The following is a 16,701-nucleotide window of genomic DNA, read 5'->3' as shown; positions in this document are numbered from 1 at the left end:
TATGTGATCACACCTGACCCTCACAGCCACTTTACAAAACTGGCATTGTTCATCTTTATTCTACGGAGGAGGGGACAAAGGCTCAGAGAGGTCATGTGACTTACCTAAATTCAAACAGATTTCAAAATTAGGACTAGGGTAGTCTGAAGTTTGTGCTCTTTCTGTTAGCCTACATTTAGTTCTTCAACTTGAATATGTGTGTGTGTATGTGTGTGTGTGTGTATATATATATATATATATTTTTTTTTTTTTTTTCCCCCTTTCCCCAGCACTCTTTTCTGAAAAGGATCTTATTACTCTTGGGGACTAAGGTACACACACACACAGAGCCCAAGTTATCAGCATCTTTTTTTTATTTATTGTACTGGAGGAGTTGGAAATAACACAAGCCTGTTTTAAGAACTAAGGAAATTCCAAGTAAGTTGAAAAAATGGGATGTTGAAAAACACACAAAATAATTCTAAAACAATCTATACATTTCAGAACATCATGAGAGGCCTGAGGGTTATGCATGAAGAAGTGTGCTCAGTAGCATCTTATACAAAATAACCAAAGTCAAGTTCATTTCCTCCCCATCTAGACCAGACTCCTGGATCCACAAACCGAACCATAATTCCTGGGGACAGTGAAGAGAGAGAGAGAGGTTTGAGAGACAGACAGGGACAGAGGAAGGCAGAGAGACAGGGAGAGAGAGAGGACAGGAGAGGACTTAGGTTAAGATTGCTTCCTCTGCTTCTGTGTTATTTGAATCAACTCATTTGGCCTCAAGCACTTAATCATTTCATTCCTCTTTCTAGTTTTATTTTGAGGCATTAAGAGGAAAGAATCGCCATGGGAGCTAAAGAGGGCCTTTTCCTCTTTCTAGCTGTTGCTTCTGGATTCCCTTACCCAAGGCCCAATGCATATGTTTGGCCAGATGGCTTGGACTCTTGGCGGCGGATTCAGCTGCTCAAGAACATGGTTGTGCTTAACCTCATCAACTTGACTCAGCGTCAGTTCATCCTGGGGTTGGAGTGTGATACCGATCAGTTTAATTAGTTTAATGAGGGCTGAGGGAACTGGTCCACATTTTGAATCTGTTGCACAGAACAAATTGGTTTGTCTCACTCCTGCTTGATTGTTTCAGCATTCAGAAGGTGAGCGGCTCTCATTAACCATTTTGGAAAAAGATTTTTCACTCCCATCCTCTCCTGTGAGAAGTTGGGTGTTGTCCAGGGTATCAACACGGACTGGAGTCCAGGAACCAGGTTCTTCAAAAGGTGTGTTTCTAAACAACGCAAACTCAGAGTACACTGACTGAACATTTAATCCACTGGGAGACCGAACTCTGTAGCGTAGGAATTCCTGCTCCAATAAAAAGCAGTGTTTGAGCTTTTTGCCTAAAGCGTGGTCTCCATAGTAGGGAGAGCTTTTGAGGTTTGAGAATAAACTGTTAGGATTTTTTATATATCTATTTTGTTTTAAATTTCTACCTTTTATATGTTTTATGCTATCTATCTATATAGAAAGATATATATATATATATCTGCATGGGAGGGGAATGTTCATTTTTCTTCTGAGGGGCATTGATCAGAATACTTGATCATAGATCCAGAGGGATAAAGAGGTCAGTCTGGATTCCTGGGACTGGGGAGTCATATCAAGGGAATTGATAGCAAAGCTGCTGCTGGTGGTAGTTTTAGAGATGTAGGGTTGAAGCCAAACACTAAGCCTATTGGAGAGGGAAACGTCTCTCCTCCCTCCTCACTGACCCAGACAAACACTGCATCTGGGCAGAAGAGAGGCAGACAAGGTTTGGAAGTCTTGTAGACAATGCTGAACTGAGCACAGGGAATGGGGACCATAGGGGCAGATGAATGAGTTCACTCCAAGCTCCAGGGCATTATGGAAAGCTCCTGACTCAACTCCATGATGGGGAGGTGTTTACACATCAAAAAGCTCTTCATAATAGGCACTGGGGTCTTCCTGAGACCGAGTGACCACCTTGAACTGACGCCGGAGGAAGCCACCATAGCGCTTCTGGTTGTCCCACTTGAGCTTGGGACGGATGCGCCGTAAGAATCCCCCGTAGCGCTTGTACAGGTCCTCATGGCCCACCTCACCCCCCTCCCCTTCCCCAGCCTCCTTCCCGGTCACCTCTGAGCTCCTCTTGGGGTATTTGCGCAAAAAGCCCCCATAGCGTTTGACCTGCTCCTTGGGTTCCTCCTCATTGGAATCCCGCGCTTCAGCCTCCAGGGCGCCATCATTCAGCTGAGCATCCCCCATCAACTCAGACTCTGCATCCTCCCCCAACCTGCCAGAGAGCCCCCTGAGCTTCTCCGCCAGGCTGCTGCTCAGAGCATTCTTCTCTGCTGGGGTGCTGAGAAGGAATCTGTTTTTCTCTAGTTCCTTCAAGTAGGGCCTGATGTGCTTGGCTGGCTCACTGCTGGACTCTTCCAAAACTGTCTTGCTCTTCAAGTCTTCCTTGCCATTGAGCCCAACGGTGAAGGGAGTGAGGAAAGACAGAAGGCCCTGGCACCTCTCCCACTCCTGAGCAGGCTGCAGGGCAGCCTGGCATTCCAGGGAGCAAACCTGCAAGAAACCCCAAAAGACCACAGTGGTAATGCCACCTCCATCAAACTATCAAGCCACAAGCTCCTGCTCCAGAGAGTCCCCTGTCCAGTGTCTGAGAAAATTAAAAAACCATTACTAAGCAACAGGGCACCCACTTTCATGCTCCCAATGGTGCCTAAAGGTAAGTGACTTTATGCCCATGTGGAGGATGAGGAAAGATGAACCAGCTTTTCCAAGGGCCCATGACTACAGATGACACTGTCAAAATTGGAAGGAAAATCTTCCCATAGTGCTCTGCTGGGCTCACCCATAATCTTCTGCTTCTGACTCCAGAGGGACTAGTTAGCTCCCCCAACCTTTCCTGGGTATAAAGGATGCTGCACACACTTTACACAGAGGAATAGAAGCAATGCAGAATGGTGGAAAGAACACATGTATGGAGTTGTTTAAAGGCTCACCAAACCTGGGATGACTATATACTTCATAAAAGTAGGGAGGAGTCAAACATGATGACGATGGTGTTGATAATGACAGTGACCACAATGACAATACTAGACAGTACTGGAACTTGAACCCACGTTCTAATGCCACGAATCACCATACTTAAGCACTGGGCACTTCTGAGATCAGACCAATACATGGGCAGCACATGGTGTGCTGTGCACATCTCAGTGAAGAGTGGCTAGAGTTAATACTTTGCATCATCAGCTCATGGAATCACTCCCATTTTGCATGCAAGGACACTGAGGCTCAGAGAGGGGGTTCCAGTGTCATGGAACTAGAAATTGGCAGAACCAAAGCCCATGTTCTGTCCACCACACCCTTGAACCTTTATTACAGCTGTCTGCTGTTGTGGGAGAGGCACAGGGAGGAGCTTGATGCAAAGTATAGCCAGCAAGGCCAGCCAAGTGGTGGTGTAAAGAGCTCCTTCCATGAGATTGACTATATTTGGGAGTGCCCATCAGCCTGGTTGTGAGAAGCCCTGAAAAGTTCATCTTGGGTTGCCAATACCCAAAGTCAACATCACCTCATAAATGACACTCCTTATTATCAGGCAACAGGCTCCTGGAAAACTGAGCTTTGCTCCCAGACCTGAGTGAGCCTATGGTGGTAAGGTCTGGGGAGGGAACAGGAGTCTGGAAAACAGCTGTCCCTAGCTGCCCAGACTGACCACAGGGCAGCACGTAGTCTTCACATTCTGGGATGAGTCTACAGAACAGGCTCACAGCTGCCCAGGCCTGCTACCTTCCCTCTCTGGGCTCCACACACAGACTGCCCCTTCCATGCACTTTGGCATTGAGGAGCCTTGCCTGAAACTCACCAGGGGGTTGATGGGTTGGGGCCCATCCTGGGTCTTCACAGCACACAGGGAGCACTGGGCCAGGCAGTCCGCTGTGACAGAGGGGAGTGCAAGCAGGCAAGCAGCCAGTACCAGACCTTGCCACACCATTCTGTCTTGGCTTTTCCTGCTGGAGAGGGAGAAAGAGGAAAGGAAATCTGTGATCGCCTACTCTGTGCAGTGTGTCCTTAGCCTGCAAAGCCAACTTTCGCTGGCAGCACTGCACTGCAAGGCAACCGTTCGTGTTCCCATTCTACAGCCAAGAATACAGGCCTATGGAGGAGCAGTGGGTGCCCAAGGCCAGTGGTCAAGGAAGGGAACTAACATGCTGAGTGCCAGCAGTGTACTAAGAGCTTTCCTACATGCTCACATTCAATCTGCCCAACAGCTCTTAATGTGGGTTGTACTGTTAGACAGATAGGAAAGTGGAGGCTCAGAGAGGGGAAGTGATTGCTTACACAGCCAGGAAGTGGACAAGAATCAAAACCCACTCTGACCATTCACCAAGCCAGACGTGGTTATCTGTTTCTCTGCATCCTCTGAAGCTTCTACCCGTTGCCCGTTTCCCCTTTTCCCCAGGCTGGCCCCAGCCCAGTCCTTTCTGCTGTGGGCATTTCCCATGCCAGCACTCCTCCTTGCCATGGCTCCACCTTCACCAATCTCCATGCTGGCCCCCCTGCCTCCACTCCTTTGCTGGTCCGTCCTGCCCACCTTGACATGCCCTTCTTAGTATATCAATTCTGGGATCAGAACCATTGGATTGGGTCAGGCTGGGCCTTCTCCTAAATGTCAGAAAAGTGAAGATGCTCAGTCGTGTCCAACTCTTTGTGACCCCAAGGACTGTAACCTACCAGTCTCCTCCATCCATGGGATTTTCCAGGCAAGAATACTGGAGTGGATTGCCATTTCCTTCTCCAGGAGATCTTCCCAACCCAGGGATTGAACCCGGGTGTCCCGCGTTGTAGGCAGATGCTTTACCATCTGAGCCACCAGGGAAGTACTAAATGTCAGAGACACCCTCAATTCTGACCCTATAGCCAGCTCTTCAACTCTGTATTCTGACCACATTTAGCTACTTGTAAATCCCCTAATGAATGGAGCGGCACCTGTCCCACCTCTGACCCTTTGCACATGCTAGGGCCAGAGAATCCTCTTAGAAAATCCTCTTCCTAGAAAACCCTCCTGTCCTCCCCTGTTATCTGTCATTTTGGCCCTAGAGTAGATGTCGTCTCCTCCAGGCAGCTTTCTCTGATCTCTTACGTGGAAGGGGTGTTTCTTCTTGTATTTTTCCTGAGATTTGTGCCTCCTCCTTTAAACTATTCCACTTCTCAGTAACTACCTATGTGAGTCTTTAAACTTTGGTTCCACGAAGGCAGGAGCTGTGACTTGTTTTCTTCTCTGAAACACTTTCTCTGTGTTCCCCAAACATGCCAGGCTTGCCCCTACCTCAGGGCCTTTGAACTCCCTGTTTCTCCATCTGTGGTACTGTGGCCTCAGATTTTTACCTGGCTCACTCCTTGTAACTAAAGGAATTTAGTGTCACATCCCCTGGGAGGTGTTGGCTGACCCCAGGGTTTAGCATGGCTTCCTGGTTTTCTTGCATTCCCGTGCTTTTGTTTTCATCGGAACATTCACCATCTCAGACTATCCTACTGTTCGATGCTTGTCATTGTTTATTACATCTCTCCCCTAGAATATTAGCTCCCTGCAGGCACAGACCTTAACTGGCATGTTCCCCACTATAACCCAGCATGCACAAATCTGACCAGCAGATAGCAGGCCCTCAATAAATCCTAAGCAGATGAATTAATGCTTCGCAAAGAGTCTATTAAAGGCTGTTCCTTTCATAGTTAACTCCTTATAAACCAAATATCAAGATGCAAAGCTGCCAAGTAGGAGCACAGAGCTGGAAATGGGCAGGGCTGTAACACTCTCTCCATCTTGGTCTCTGTAATCTGCTGCCTCCATCACTGCTCTCAGAGACAGCTGTCTCCTCCCTCCCCGCTCCATCCCCCAGATCCTCCTGCACATTGCCGTGTTTGCTCAGGTGATGAGGGGGAGTTATAAGATTCCACCTGTGGCTCCAGGGCTCCATGCCATAGCCCAGAGCTGGTCTCAGAGCACATAGGAGGTTTCCCTCTAAAGCATGCCTGACAAGGAGCCGGGCCACCATCGATGGAGCCGCTCCTGTGCTTCGGGCCTTGACTGAGCCCCTACGTCTGTTGTCTCATCCATCCATGCCCAGGGAGAAGGATACTTCCAGTTCTGTGAGTTCCCCGTGCCCTCCAGTGAGTGGTGAAAGTGGGGTGTAGGCCCATTCTCTTCGACTCACCACATGTGTGCTTGTAATGACTACAGTTTCTAGAACCATTTTGATTTATTAACATTTTGATTTATGAACCTCCCTCCAGAGGGCCTCATGCACAAGGCTTTTACTTGCATATTATTCCCAACCCACCTGTCAAGTGTAAGAGGTGGGCCTTCTTATCCCCACTTTGTATATGAGAAAGTTGGTGCTCAGAGAGGCTTGGCAAATCTCCTGAGGCCACACAGCGATCAAAGGTGAGAACTCAGGCTCATCTGAGGCTGGGCTAGTTCTGTTCTCCTAGGTACAGAAGCTCAGAGAATAAACCTCACGTAGGTGGGCCTGGGTCCATCCCACGCCTCTCTCCTTCCTCGAGTTTTTCTCATGCTCTATCAGCTGCTGAGCGGATTTGGGTTCCAGGTCAGTGAGCTGTGCTATTTATGTGCAGATATAAAGCAGCAGCTCATGTTTTCCTCCTATCAGCGATGGCTGGGCTGGCCTGGTACAAGATTAGCAAGGTCTTGCTCATCCACTGGGGACGGGCAGCAGCACCACCCTCTCTCTCCTGGCCGGAAGCTTCCTGTCAGTGGCTACAGTAGGAAGCTGGATTTGAGATCTCACCGTCCCACACAAATACAGTGACAATATCCCTTCCTTTCATCCATTTCCTTTATATTTAGCAATGATCATTCTAGCCAGTCTGATGGTTGGTGAGCATTCATGATGTTCTGAGTAACGTTCATGAATGAACTCATTTATACTCACAGCAACTGTGTGGGGTGGGTACTATTGTCATGCCCACTTCACAGATGAGAAAACTGAGTTAAGACGCCTGCAAAGACTCTAGAGCTAGTTAGCAGAAAAGCTGGAATTTGCACCCAGGCAGTCTGGCTCCAGAGCCCACCTTCCTAACCAACAGGTATGGCCCCAGCTCCTTCAAGGCACCCCAGCCTCCAGCTCCTTCCTCCTGCTTCCAGAACTGCCTCTAATCTTGCCCCCCGAGAACCCTGCACAAGCACCCAGAGGACAATTCTGAATCCAGTCTGACTGCACCCTGCCCTGCATTCAGCTTCTCCATCACCTTTGAGAGGACCTGCCCCTTAGCCAGGCTGTCCAGGGCTTTCCTGCCGAGGAGAGCCGCCGTTGACCAGCTTACCATGTACTGGGCCCTCTGCTGAGTCCTGTATGTGTCTCAGTATAAGGGGTGCTTGTAACAACCCCCTAAGGCTGGGACTGATATTCTCCCCATTCTACAGTGAGGAAGTAGAGGCACAGAGAGATCACACCATTTAAGCAAGGAACCCCAGCAAGGACACGCAGGCAGGCTGGGTGTGAGCTCCGTCTGACCTGGGCCTGACCATATCACCTGCAGTTCTACAAGAAATGCCCTCTGTGCCCTGTCCCCCAAACTTTTGCACATTTATCACCACCTCCGCACTCCCGTCTCCCTCTGACCTGCCTGCCTCTCATTGTTCTTTGAAACTCAATCTTAGTTACCTCCTTCAGGAAGTCTGTCTAGATTAGGCTTCTCTGACTGCTCAAAGTTCTCCGTGTATCACACAACTGCCTCCTTCTAAGTTCCCTGCCAGGGCAGACTCTGTAAGTGCAGAGTCCCTGAGGTGAGAGAGGCTGTGTGTGAGGATGACAAGGAACAGCATAGGGAGGAGAGAGGAGATGTGGGCAGAGGCCACGTGGTGTCAGACCTTGCAGGCCAACGTGCAGCTTGCATTTCATTCTAATGTGATGGGAAAACTAAGGAAGTTAGATTGTTAAATGAATGAATGAACGATGATGTCCCCTGCACCGAACGCAGAGCTAGAATAGGAACAAGAACATTCTACACATGTGTAGAATGAATAACAGGCAACCCTGGATCTCTCAGAAACCCAGTTTGAATTTTTCTGACTCACACTTCTGTGCCCCCAGAGAAACCCCACTGATCCATAGGACTTCTAAAACCAATACCTGCTAAAGAAATTCAGCAGGTGTTAATGAAACCATGCGGAGAGGTGGGGGCAGGCCCAGGGTAGAGAAGAGGCAGAGTGGAAAGGGGAGAGAGGAAGAAGGGGAATCAGACCAAGGGAGTGAAGTAAGGGAAGGAGGGGACAGGGAGGAAGTGAAAACCAGTCAAAGACAGAGAACAGGGAGAGAGAGGGGGAAGTAGCTAAAGCAGAGACACAGAGAAGCAGAGGAGAGAGAGGCAAGGCTGTCGAGGGGAAGACGCAGAAAGAGCGGACGGGGCAGAGGAGGAAACAGGGGAGTATGAAGGATCCATTCCAACTTCACTTGGGCTACAGGAGATGGAAACGAAAAAGGCAAAAAGGGGTAATAACATAGGACCTAGAACATCGGAGAAACAAACAAAAAAAAGGTGTTGAACGAATTAAATGCCGTGAGTAGAGACCTTACTGATCTTTCCAGGTGGCTCAGACGGTAAAGCGTCTGCCTACAATGCCTACCATGTGGGAGACCTGGGTTCAATCCCTCGGTCAGGAAGATCTCCTGGAGAAGGAAATGGCAACCCACTCCAGTATCCTTGCCTGGAAAACCCCATGGATAGTGGAGCCTGGTAGGCTACAGTCCATGGGGTCGCAAAGAGTCGGACACACCTGAGCGACTTCACTTCACTTCAGAGACCCTACTATGTACTGATGGGTTGAGAGCTCTGTGTTCATCAATCCAATAACAGAGCCTACTCAGTGCCAGGCTGTGTGTTACCACTTTACACGTGTTATTCTCACCCCCACAACACTCACGCTGGCATACCCACTGCATGTGGGGCAAGACTGAGGCTGGGAGAGGAGTTCCTCGCCCAGGTTTCCTTGGCTTGTAAGGGGGAGAGTTAGACCTTCGAATGGATCTCTCTGGTGTCTAACAGCAACACATCAGCCCTGAGGTTTTCCTAAACAGCCCTGCTTCCTTCCTTGTGTAGGATAAACAAATTATTGAGTAACGTCAGTTGAGTCCCCCGGGAGCCTTTTCGCCTTTGCTGTGAGGATTAGCTTGGAAGTCATACATCAGAGATAGCCCTGCCGGCTCATCCCCGACTTGGGAGGAGTCAGGAGAAAAGGAACTTTGCTGTTCAACTCTGTGTGAGACGCGGAAGTGAGTCTGCTAAATGAGCTCGAGGGGCAGTGAGTCAGCGCACAGACCCCGGGGACGGGGCCGAGGTATGGGGCTTGCAGAGATATCTATGCTGAAGGAGCCTCCGAAGGGCCTCCCAAAGGAAAACCTCTGCACTTGCTAGTTTAGGAAGCATTTCCTCAGCCACCACCTCGAGGCACATTGTGACAGCCCAGCCAGGAAAGCAGGGGCTGGCGGGGGAGAAGGGTGACTCTCTCCTAAGGGAAAAGGACATTTTGGACTCGTCAGCCTCCATAATCACATGATCCACTCCCTCTAATAAATCTTTCTCTGTATGTACACAGCCCACCATTTCTGTTTCTCTGCTGCTGTTGCTGCTGCTGCTAAGTCGCTTCAGTCGTGTCCGACTCTGTGTGACCCCATAGATGGCAGCCCACCAGGCTCCTCTGTCCCTGGGATTCTCCAGGCAAGAACACTGGAGTGGGTTGCCATTTCCTTCTCCAGTGCATGAAAGTGAAAAGTGAAAGTGAAGTCGCTCAGTCGTGTCCGACTCTTAGCGACCCCATGGACTGCAGCCCACCAGGCTCCTCCGGCCATGGGATTTTCCAGACAAGAGTACTGGAGTGGGTTGCCATTGCATTCTCTGTTTCTGGAGAACCCTGATTCATACACCATCCTGTTTGTTTACTGTCTTGTGACAAAAGCACAGCTGAGCACTGAAGCAGGTACCAGACTGCCCAAAAGTGTTCCCGTCTAGTCCTTTACAGAAAAAGCTTGCTGATCCCTGCTTTCATTATTTTATAGCCCTTTTATAATTCTAATTATTCTAACAGTTTTGAAGCTGATTTTCTTGGGGAAATCAGAGACTAATCACCCCCTCCTCCCAGCCCCTGTCTTCTCATCTGTCAATGGGCTGTGTGTCACCTGCCATCGTGGCTCCATTCGGACCCCTGGATGGACCCAGTAAAGGCCAGCACACCATAGATCTTTCTTCACCAAGGGCCCAGAGTTCCTTCAAAGGTAAGGGATTGCTTGCCCTCTTCTCCCCTCTCAATATTTCTACCTATAGTTAGAGGGCTCTGAGGAGCAGCGAGCATTTTCATTTAAAAAGCCAGCAAGGAATAATAATGGCTTGATTTAACATCACAATTATCTCTCTGAGCACTTTATCGCATATGATTATCCCTATTTGATAGAAGAGGAAATGGGAAAAGGTAGAAATGAAGTCACTTGTTTAAGGTCACAACATGAGTCAGGAGGGAAATGGAGACAGAATTGGAGCCTCCCACACCCAGGCCACGACTCCAGCAAGCGCTGCGCTGCCAGTTTGGGCCAGACCCCAGTCTCCCATGGACCCTCCAGGGTGGTGCTAGTATTATAGGCTCAGGCTCCTGGTGGAAGAGGGAGGACCATGTGACAGAGCCCCCCACCCCCCACCCCAACGCCTAAGCAGGTGTGTAGCTGAGACAGAACTCAGTCCTCCTCATGGCCTTCTGAGGGCCCAGCAAAGGCCTGTATCTCAACAACAACATCCTTTAGTAGGCTCTGGTAGCCTGGGCACTATTAGCCCATCTACTCGGTGGGAAAACAGAGGCTTGGAGAAACAAAATGACTGGGCCAAGAGGCCAGGGCACAGGGCGCAGGCTGCTTAGCGCCAGCATGAGACTCTGCTCCGCAAACCACCTGAACTCTAGGCATGATCACGGTCCTGAAGACCAGACTGTTCCAGGACTTTGACCCCACTCAAAAATACATAAAGTTCACCTTTGTGGGTCTCCAGTGGGCTGGCTAGCAGAATCCCCCCACCCCAGACTGGAAAACGGCACTTCTGTTAGGCCCTTAGAGTCATTAACAAAGAATGGATCATCAACCTAGAGGTTGAACAGAGGGACCATCCTGCAAACCATGGTCATGACTGGATCATTAAGTATAGTTTTGAAAGAATGCCTTTTGAGAGCAGGATTCCTATGGAATTCTGACCCTTTGTTATCAGATGCAATTAAGAGATGGAGAGAAAAGCAGTGGAGGGTGGACAGAGAGATGGAGGTGAAAAGACAGACAGAGGGAAGAGAGGATGAGAAGTAAGGAGAGTGGCTAAGGGTTGCATATGGAGAGAAAGAGATGAAGTGCCTAGAAAAGCAGAGAGTAAGATGACAGGCCATGAGGGAGAAGAAAATACAGAGGAGACGCAGAAATGGGGAGAGGGTGAACCGGAATGAGAGGGAGAAGGTACAAAGAAGAGGAAGGCGGAGGAGAGGGGACAAGAGGTGGGATGGAGAGAAAGCAGAGAGCAAGTGGACCTTGATCAGGAGGTTGACCTCCTATGTGAATCACAAACACCAATTCCCTTCTCCCTCAACCCTCTGTTCTGCCCTGCATTTCCAGTGGCCAGTGGACCAGAGGTCCAATCACACAATGATTGCTCTGTAAGCTCTTGTCAGGTTAAATCAAACTGTCCAGTAATAGGCCAAGGGACCCAATGCTGATGAACACGTTGGCCCTGGTGAGCAAGCCTGTGACCTGCCGTAACCACTCCGGCCAGGGGGATGGCTGGAAAGATCCAGGAAGACGCCTCCTGAGCCAAGAGATGTGCTTCATGGCCCTGGGCCATTGCCCTGCCCCCAGGAGCTTCCATCTGGACCCAGCCTGGAGGGATTAATGACATCTAACTTCATAGTAGCCAGGGACACTTCTCCATCTCCAGGGCCTGATCCTGGGCTTACCTGAGTGTCTCCGATGTTTACTGTCTGTCACAAAGGCCAACTCTGTTGCAGTGAAATCGTTTTAGCCCTTTGTCAGATCCAGTGAGATTAGCCAACATTTATGGGCTGGGATGAGGGAAAACGGTGAAAGATATCAGCTAGCTGACTGCACTTTCTCAGACATGGGATGGAATCAAATCACCAACTATTGATCCCGCTTAGAAGATGGAAGACATCTAATAAATACAATAATTGTGCAAGAATGGCCCGAGAAGTGGGCAGTGGGCGGAGTGGGAGAGAGGATCAATCAAGAAGACACTTCAAGCCTGAGGCAGGAGCTGAAGACATAAAAGTCTTCTGTTGGTGTGGAGAGAAGGGAGGGGGCAGGGAGGGGAGTGCCAGCCCCACAAACAGAAGTATTAGACACTACATCACATTTCCTGGCTGTAGCACACAGCGTGATGCAGTGGGATGATAGGCTGGGGGGCGGGGATGGCTGCATTTCTGACACTTTGAACAGTGAAAACTTGAGGAGTCACAGGAGCATTTGCTGAGCACCTACTAAATGCCAGGCATCTTACTGTATCTATCCCGTGAGAATCTCACAATAACCTCAGGAGGTAAAATTACTGTCCTTATTGCCCAGAGGAGCAATTGCCCAGTAGGGAGCACTACTGTGCCCAGTCACACAGCAAATGAGTGGTGGATCTGGGACTTGAACCCAACACTGTCTTGGGTGTTGTGAGATGCTCATTTAGATGTCAAATGAAAATCTCCTGGCTCTTCAAGACCCTAATTCCTCTCCATATGCTTAAGGGGACAAGCCTCAGAGCTGGTCCCTTTGCCCACTCTACTAAAAAACGTGCTAGATTCTGCTAAGAAGTCTCTGTGGTTATCCCCTCCCAGCTGTAGTGGAAACACGGGATTCACCTGCCACCCATCACACCTCTAGCTCCTCTGGGGCAAAGCAGTGGGCTTGAGATCCCTTCAGCAACCTCCCCCAGGCAGCACAGCTCCCCCGGCTAGGGCTGCTGCAACAGCTCCCCCACGCAGATCTCAAAGCCTGGAGATAAATGACCTGTAAAAATAGAACAAAAGACAAGGTGGGGGGGGCCCTGGGGGGGAGAAGGTGAGGGAAAGAGATGGAAGGTGCAGCGGTGGCTCAGGGGTGCAGGGGGAGAAAATGCAGAGAAGAGGATTGACATGCTGTAACGTTTGGCAACAGATCTTCACTGGAAAGCCTGTCAAATTAGAAAGACAAGACTTGTATATTTTCCCAACCCTTGGGGAAAAAATGGTAATGAAGACTTTTGGTCTGTGGGAAGGGAACTGAAATCAGATCCAATAACCTGAAGAGGTTGTTTCTCTTGGGAAGCTTGGAGGTTTAATTAAGGAATGTTTGTAAAGCTTGGAGAGATTCTATATAAAAGATAACCAGGAAAAAGTCTGAGGTCACAGAACTTACTATTCAATCTGGGAGTCATCAGCAAGTTCCCCCCCACCAACCCCCAAAGCTCACCAGCCTTTTTTGCAAGTCAAACTTTGAGATTCAATAATACTTTCTTTGAATGCAGATATCTTTTTACCAGAGCAAATGTCTTTCCCATCTGAGTTTCCTCCCCACCTAGCCTTGACTCCCTGCCTATAATTTACAAGAAAGCAACAAGTCCTCTCAAAGTAAGAACGACAAGAAATATCCTGCTATGCCCATGTCTCCTGGCATGCTGTCATTCTCTCTGCCTGTTCCCTCCCAACAAAACAACCCCAAACTTCACTTCTGTGTAAAATCACATCATAGGAAGCCCTCAAGCCAGCACCCTGTCAGCAATTAAACACGATCCAAAAAGAATGAAAAGGCTGAACTTGGTTATACATTGATGTACATGATACATGGTAAATGCCAGAGCTCTGACATCTCATTAATGTCCCCAAGCTCTTGTTCTGTAAGTCCAGTGAGAATCACCGACCTTTAAAATTACCCTGATGAGCTAAACCTTTCATTTCTTTCATCCAGGGCATCCTGCTCTCACATGGACACCGCTGTGGGGAGGCAGCCTGCCAGAGGAAGAAGCACCCCGCAGACAAAACCTAGGGGTGGTCCTCTTGGGAGGGAGCAACCCACCTGTTCAAGACAGGGCTGTACAGAGAAGGAAATTCTGAAGAGCAGTCTGTCTTGCACTGATCTGGCTTTTGTAAACTAACCGCATAACTCTTACTACCTCTGTCGGACAGTCAGACCCAAACCTGAAATTCCCCAGCCCAAGCTCCCACCTTCTCCAGGTTCAGAGAATCAGGAAAAAATAAATAAAACCAAGAGAGGGTTGCAGCACCCTCTGGATATTACCTTTGTTCCTCTTTGTCCCTGAGCAGCTTCAGGCCCAGCAGGTCGGAGGGTGGTGGCAGCAGGTGCCTGGTCCAAGACTCAGGGACTGTCCTGACTCCGGCTCAGAAGGAGGTGTCAAAGAGGCAGCTGTGAGCACAGCCAAAGCCCCTCAGAATGGCAGTTCTGGTGCCTCGGCCCCCTTTTTATGGACTAGAGCCTCCCCCTGTCGCTCAGCCCTTGCTCAGCACAGGCTGCTCAGAGCCAATGGGGAAGTAGCTCAGAGCAGTCAGAGGCGCAGACCCCCGGGCCCTTCAACTCGAACTCCCTGGGCCCCACACAATAGGCTTCTCTTCGTGACAGGGGATGTGGGGGAGGAAGGCAGCCGCGTTGGGAGAGGGGAGGATCCTGTGTGTAGTGCTGTTTGTCACTTGAAATCCGGCCACTTCAGTCTTTGATGCATTTCCAGGAGAGTGTCACAGAAAAAAAGAGAGAGAGGTGGGGAAGGACAGAGCCAGGAAGAGTTAGAGAGACAGAGAGAGACTCAGAGAGAGAGAGAGATATGGAGACCGAGAAAGAGAAACAGACAAACGGATATGGAGACAGAAAGAGACAAGAGACAGAGTCAGAGAGAGACAGAGAGATAAATAGACAGATGGACACACAGAGAGTCAGACAGAGATAGAGAGACAGAGGGAGACTGAGAGGGAGGAACAGAAAAACAGATATAAAGACAGAAAGAGACAAGAGACAGAAACAGTCAGAGGGATACAGAGACAGATGGACACAGAGTCAGACAGACAAACAGATAAGAGACAGAGAGATTCAGACAGACATAGAGACAGAAGGAGACAGAGGGAGAGAGAGAGTCAAAGAAACAGAGAGCAAAACAAAGATTCAGAGAGAATCAGTAACAGAGAGAGACCATGTCAGAAGACAGGGAGCGATACAGACAAAGCAGGGAAGAAGGAGTCAAACACAGAGACACAAGGAGAGGGTCGACTATCAGAGAGAGGAAACCCGGAGAGACAGGTCGAAACAGAGAGACAGTCAGAGGAAGCGAGCTAAAGAAGCCAGGGCAGAAGACAAACTCAAGAGCCACACGACAAACAGATGCAGAGACAGAGGCTATGAGTCCTGTGAGAAGAAAGGGAAGAGGCAGAGGAAGCCAGCAGGGGCGTGAGCGGCCCTGGGCTGCGTGCTGTGGCAGCTCCGTGCACGGCTGGTGCATGTGTGTGCTGGAATGTTTTTTTGTGTACATTTGCCTGCAACTGACAGTCGACTCTGGTACATGCCTGAGCTGGTGCCAGGCACAACCAGCCCTGGCAGAAGCACAGCCCTTCCCCAGCAGCCAGGAGCCACGGTTTATTTTTCTCTGGCGGCAACACAGAATGAATATCATGAAATCCTCCTCAAAATCTGGGCTACAGTGTGCCTTTGCATGCACTATGGGCAGGGAGCAAACCCACCTCGTGGGCACCCTCAGCCTGTGCAGGGAGCAGTTTGAAGACTGTGCCTTTTGTGGCTCCAGATACCTTCTAGCATATAGGGGATCTCCGAGTTTGGAAGAGAACGCACTTCTCCCCTCAGTCAGCAGCAGATCAGCAGTTTATGGTGGGCAGCACAGTTGTTTCAGAGGTCAGGAGGGGGCTGCCCATTTCACAGGAACCTATGCTGTATTGGGCAGTTAGCCAGTGTTGCTCGGTTTAATCTCCATGACCTGGCCAGGTAGTGAATATTATTTCCATTTTGCAGGTGAGGGAAAGGAAGCTTGAGGGCTGAGAAACTTGCTCAGAGACATACAGCAAGTAAGTCACCAAGCAAGGATCCAAACTCAGGTTCATCTGACCCCTTCCTTGGACGTGAAGCCTTGACTCTGCCTACCCTGGAGGGCTGGGGGCAGGAGCTGCCTTCCCTGGGACTGTCCCTCCGTCTGCACAGTGTAGCAGAGGCTGCACCTAATACTATTTAGGTTGTGGATTGGACTCCCAGCTCTTGCTTACGAGGGGAGAGGCCCTAGACAAGTTTCCAGGCTCGGCTTCAGTTTGCTCATCTATAAAATGGGGATAGCAGCATCTAGATATTGTGAGGCTGAAACAAGAGATGTGCCACAGCGCGCATGATGAGAGTTCCGTGACCATGGGTCCTGATGATCAATAACATCATTCCTGCTCTGACACCCCCACGGTTCTCCAGGGCATCATCTTCTCTCGGCACCTGGTTCATTACAAGCTGGAAGATGCAAGGGGCTGTTCTCTGGGCACCGGCAATGTTTCAGACACTTCTGCACTGTTCATTGTATCCTCACAACAAGAAAACAGGGGGTGTGGATACCACAGTGCATCCTTGAACCCCTTGGGCAGCTGAAGTTCAGGGAGGCCCCGGACACACAAGGAAA

General features: G+C 49.6%; 1 protein-coding gene across 1 annotated transcript; it reads right to left on the bottom strand.

The window, feature by feature from the left end:
• Nucleotides 1-335: 335 nt before the first annotated feature.
• PDYN (prodynorphin) lies at nt 336-14,482 on the bottom strand. The gene is made up of 3 exons (XM_010836525.1): nt 14,328-14,482; nt 3,875-4,022; nt 336-2,571 (listed from the first exon to the last, which is right to left on the bottom strand). Exons 2-3 carry the CDS (start codon nt 4,001-4,003, stop codon nt 1,924-1,926), a joined length of 777 nt encoding a protein of 258 aa, XP_010834827.1. The 5' UTR covers nt 4,004-4,022; nt 14,328-14,482; the 3' UTR covers nt 336-1,923.
• Between the last annotated feature and the right edge of the window lie 2,219 nt (nt 14,483-16,701).

The sequence above is a fragment of the Bison bison genome, unplaced genomic scaffold (assembly GCF_000754665.1).
Source record: "Bison bison bison isolate TAMUID 2011002044 unplaced genomic scaffold, Bison_UMD1.0 scf7180017864063, whole genome shotgun sequence".
Taxonomy (NCBI): domain Eukaryota; kingdom Metazoa; phylum Chordata; class Mammalia; order Artiodactyla; family Bovidae; genus Bison; species Bison bison.
Note: the sequence above shows the minus strand (reverse complement) of the source record. Positions and strands in the feature narration are given on the sequence as shown.

What these genes read in the sequence shown, in the direction of transcription:
- PDYN (XM_010836525.1), bottom strand. Translation starts at nt 4,003, where the DNA reads ATGGTGTGGCAAGGTCTGGTACTGGCTGCTTGCCTGCTTGCACTCCCC. An exon ending in CCCAACCCATCAACCCCCTG is followed by an intron (nt 2,572 to 3,874) that starts GTGAGTTTCAGG and finishes GGTTTCTTGCAG; the next exon opens with GTTTGCTCCCTGGAATGCCA.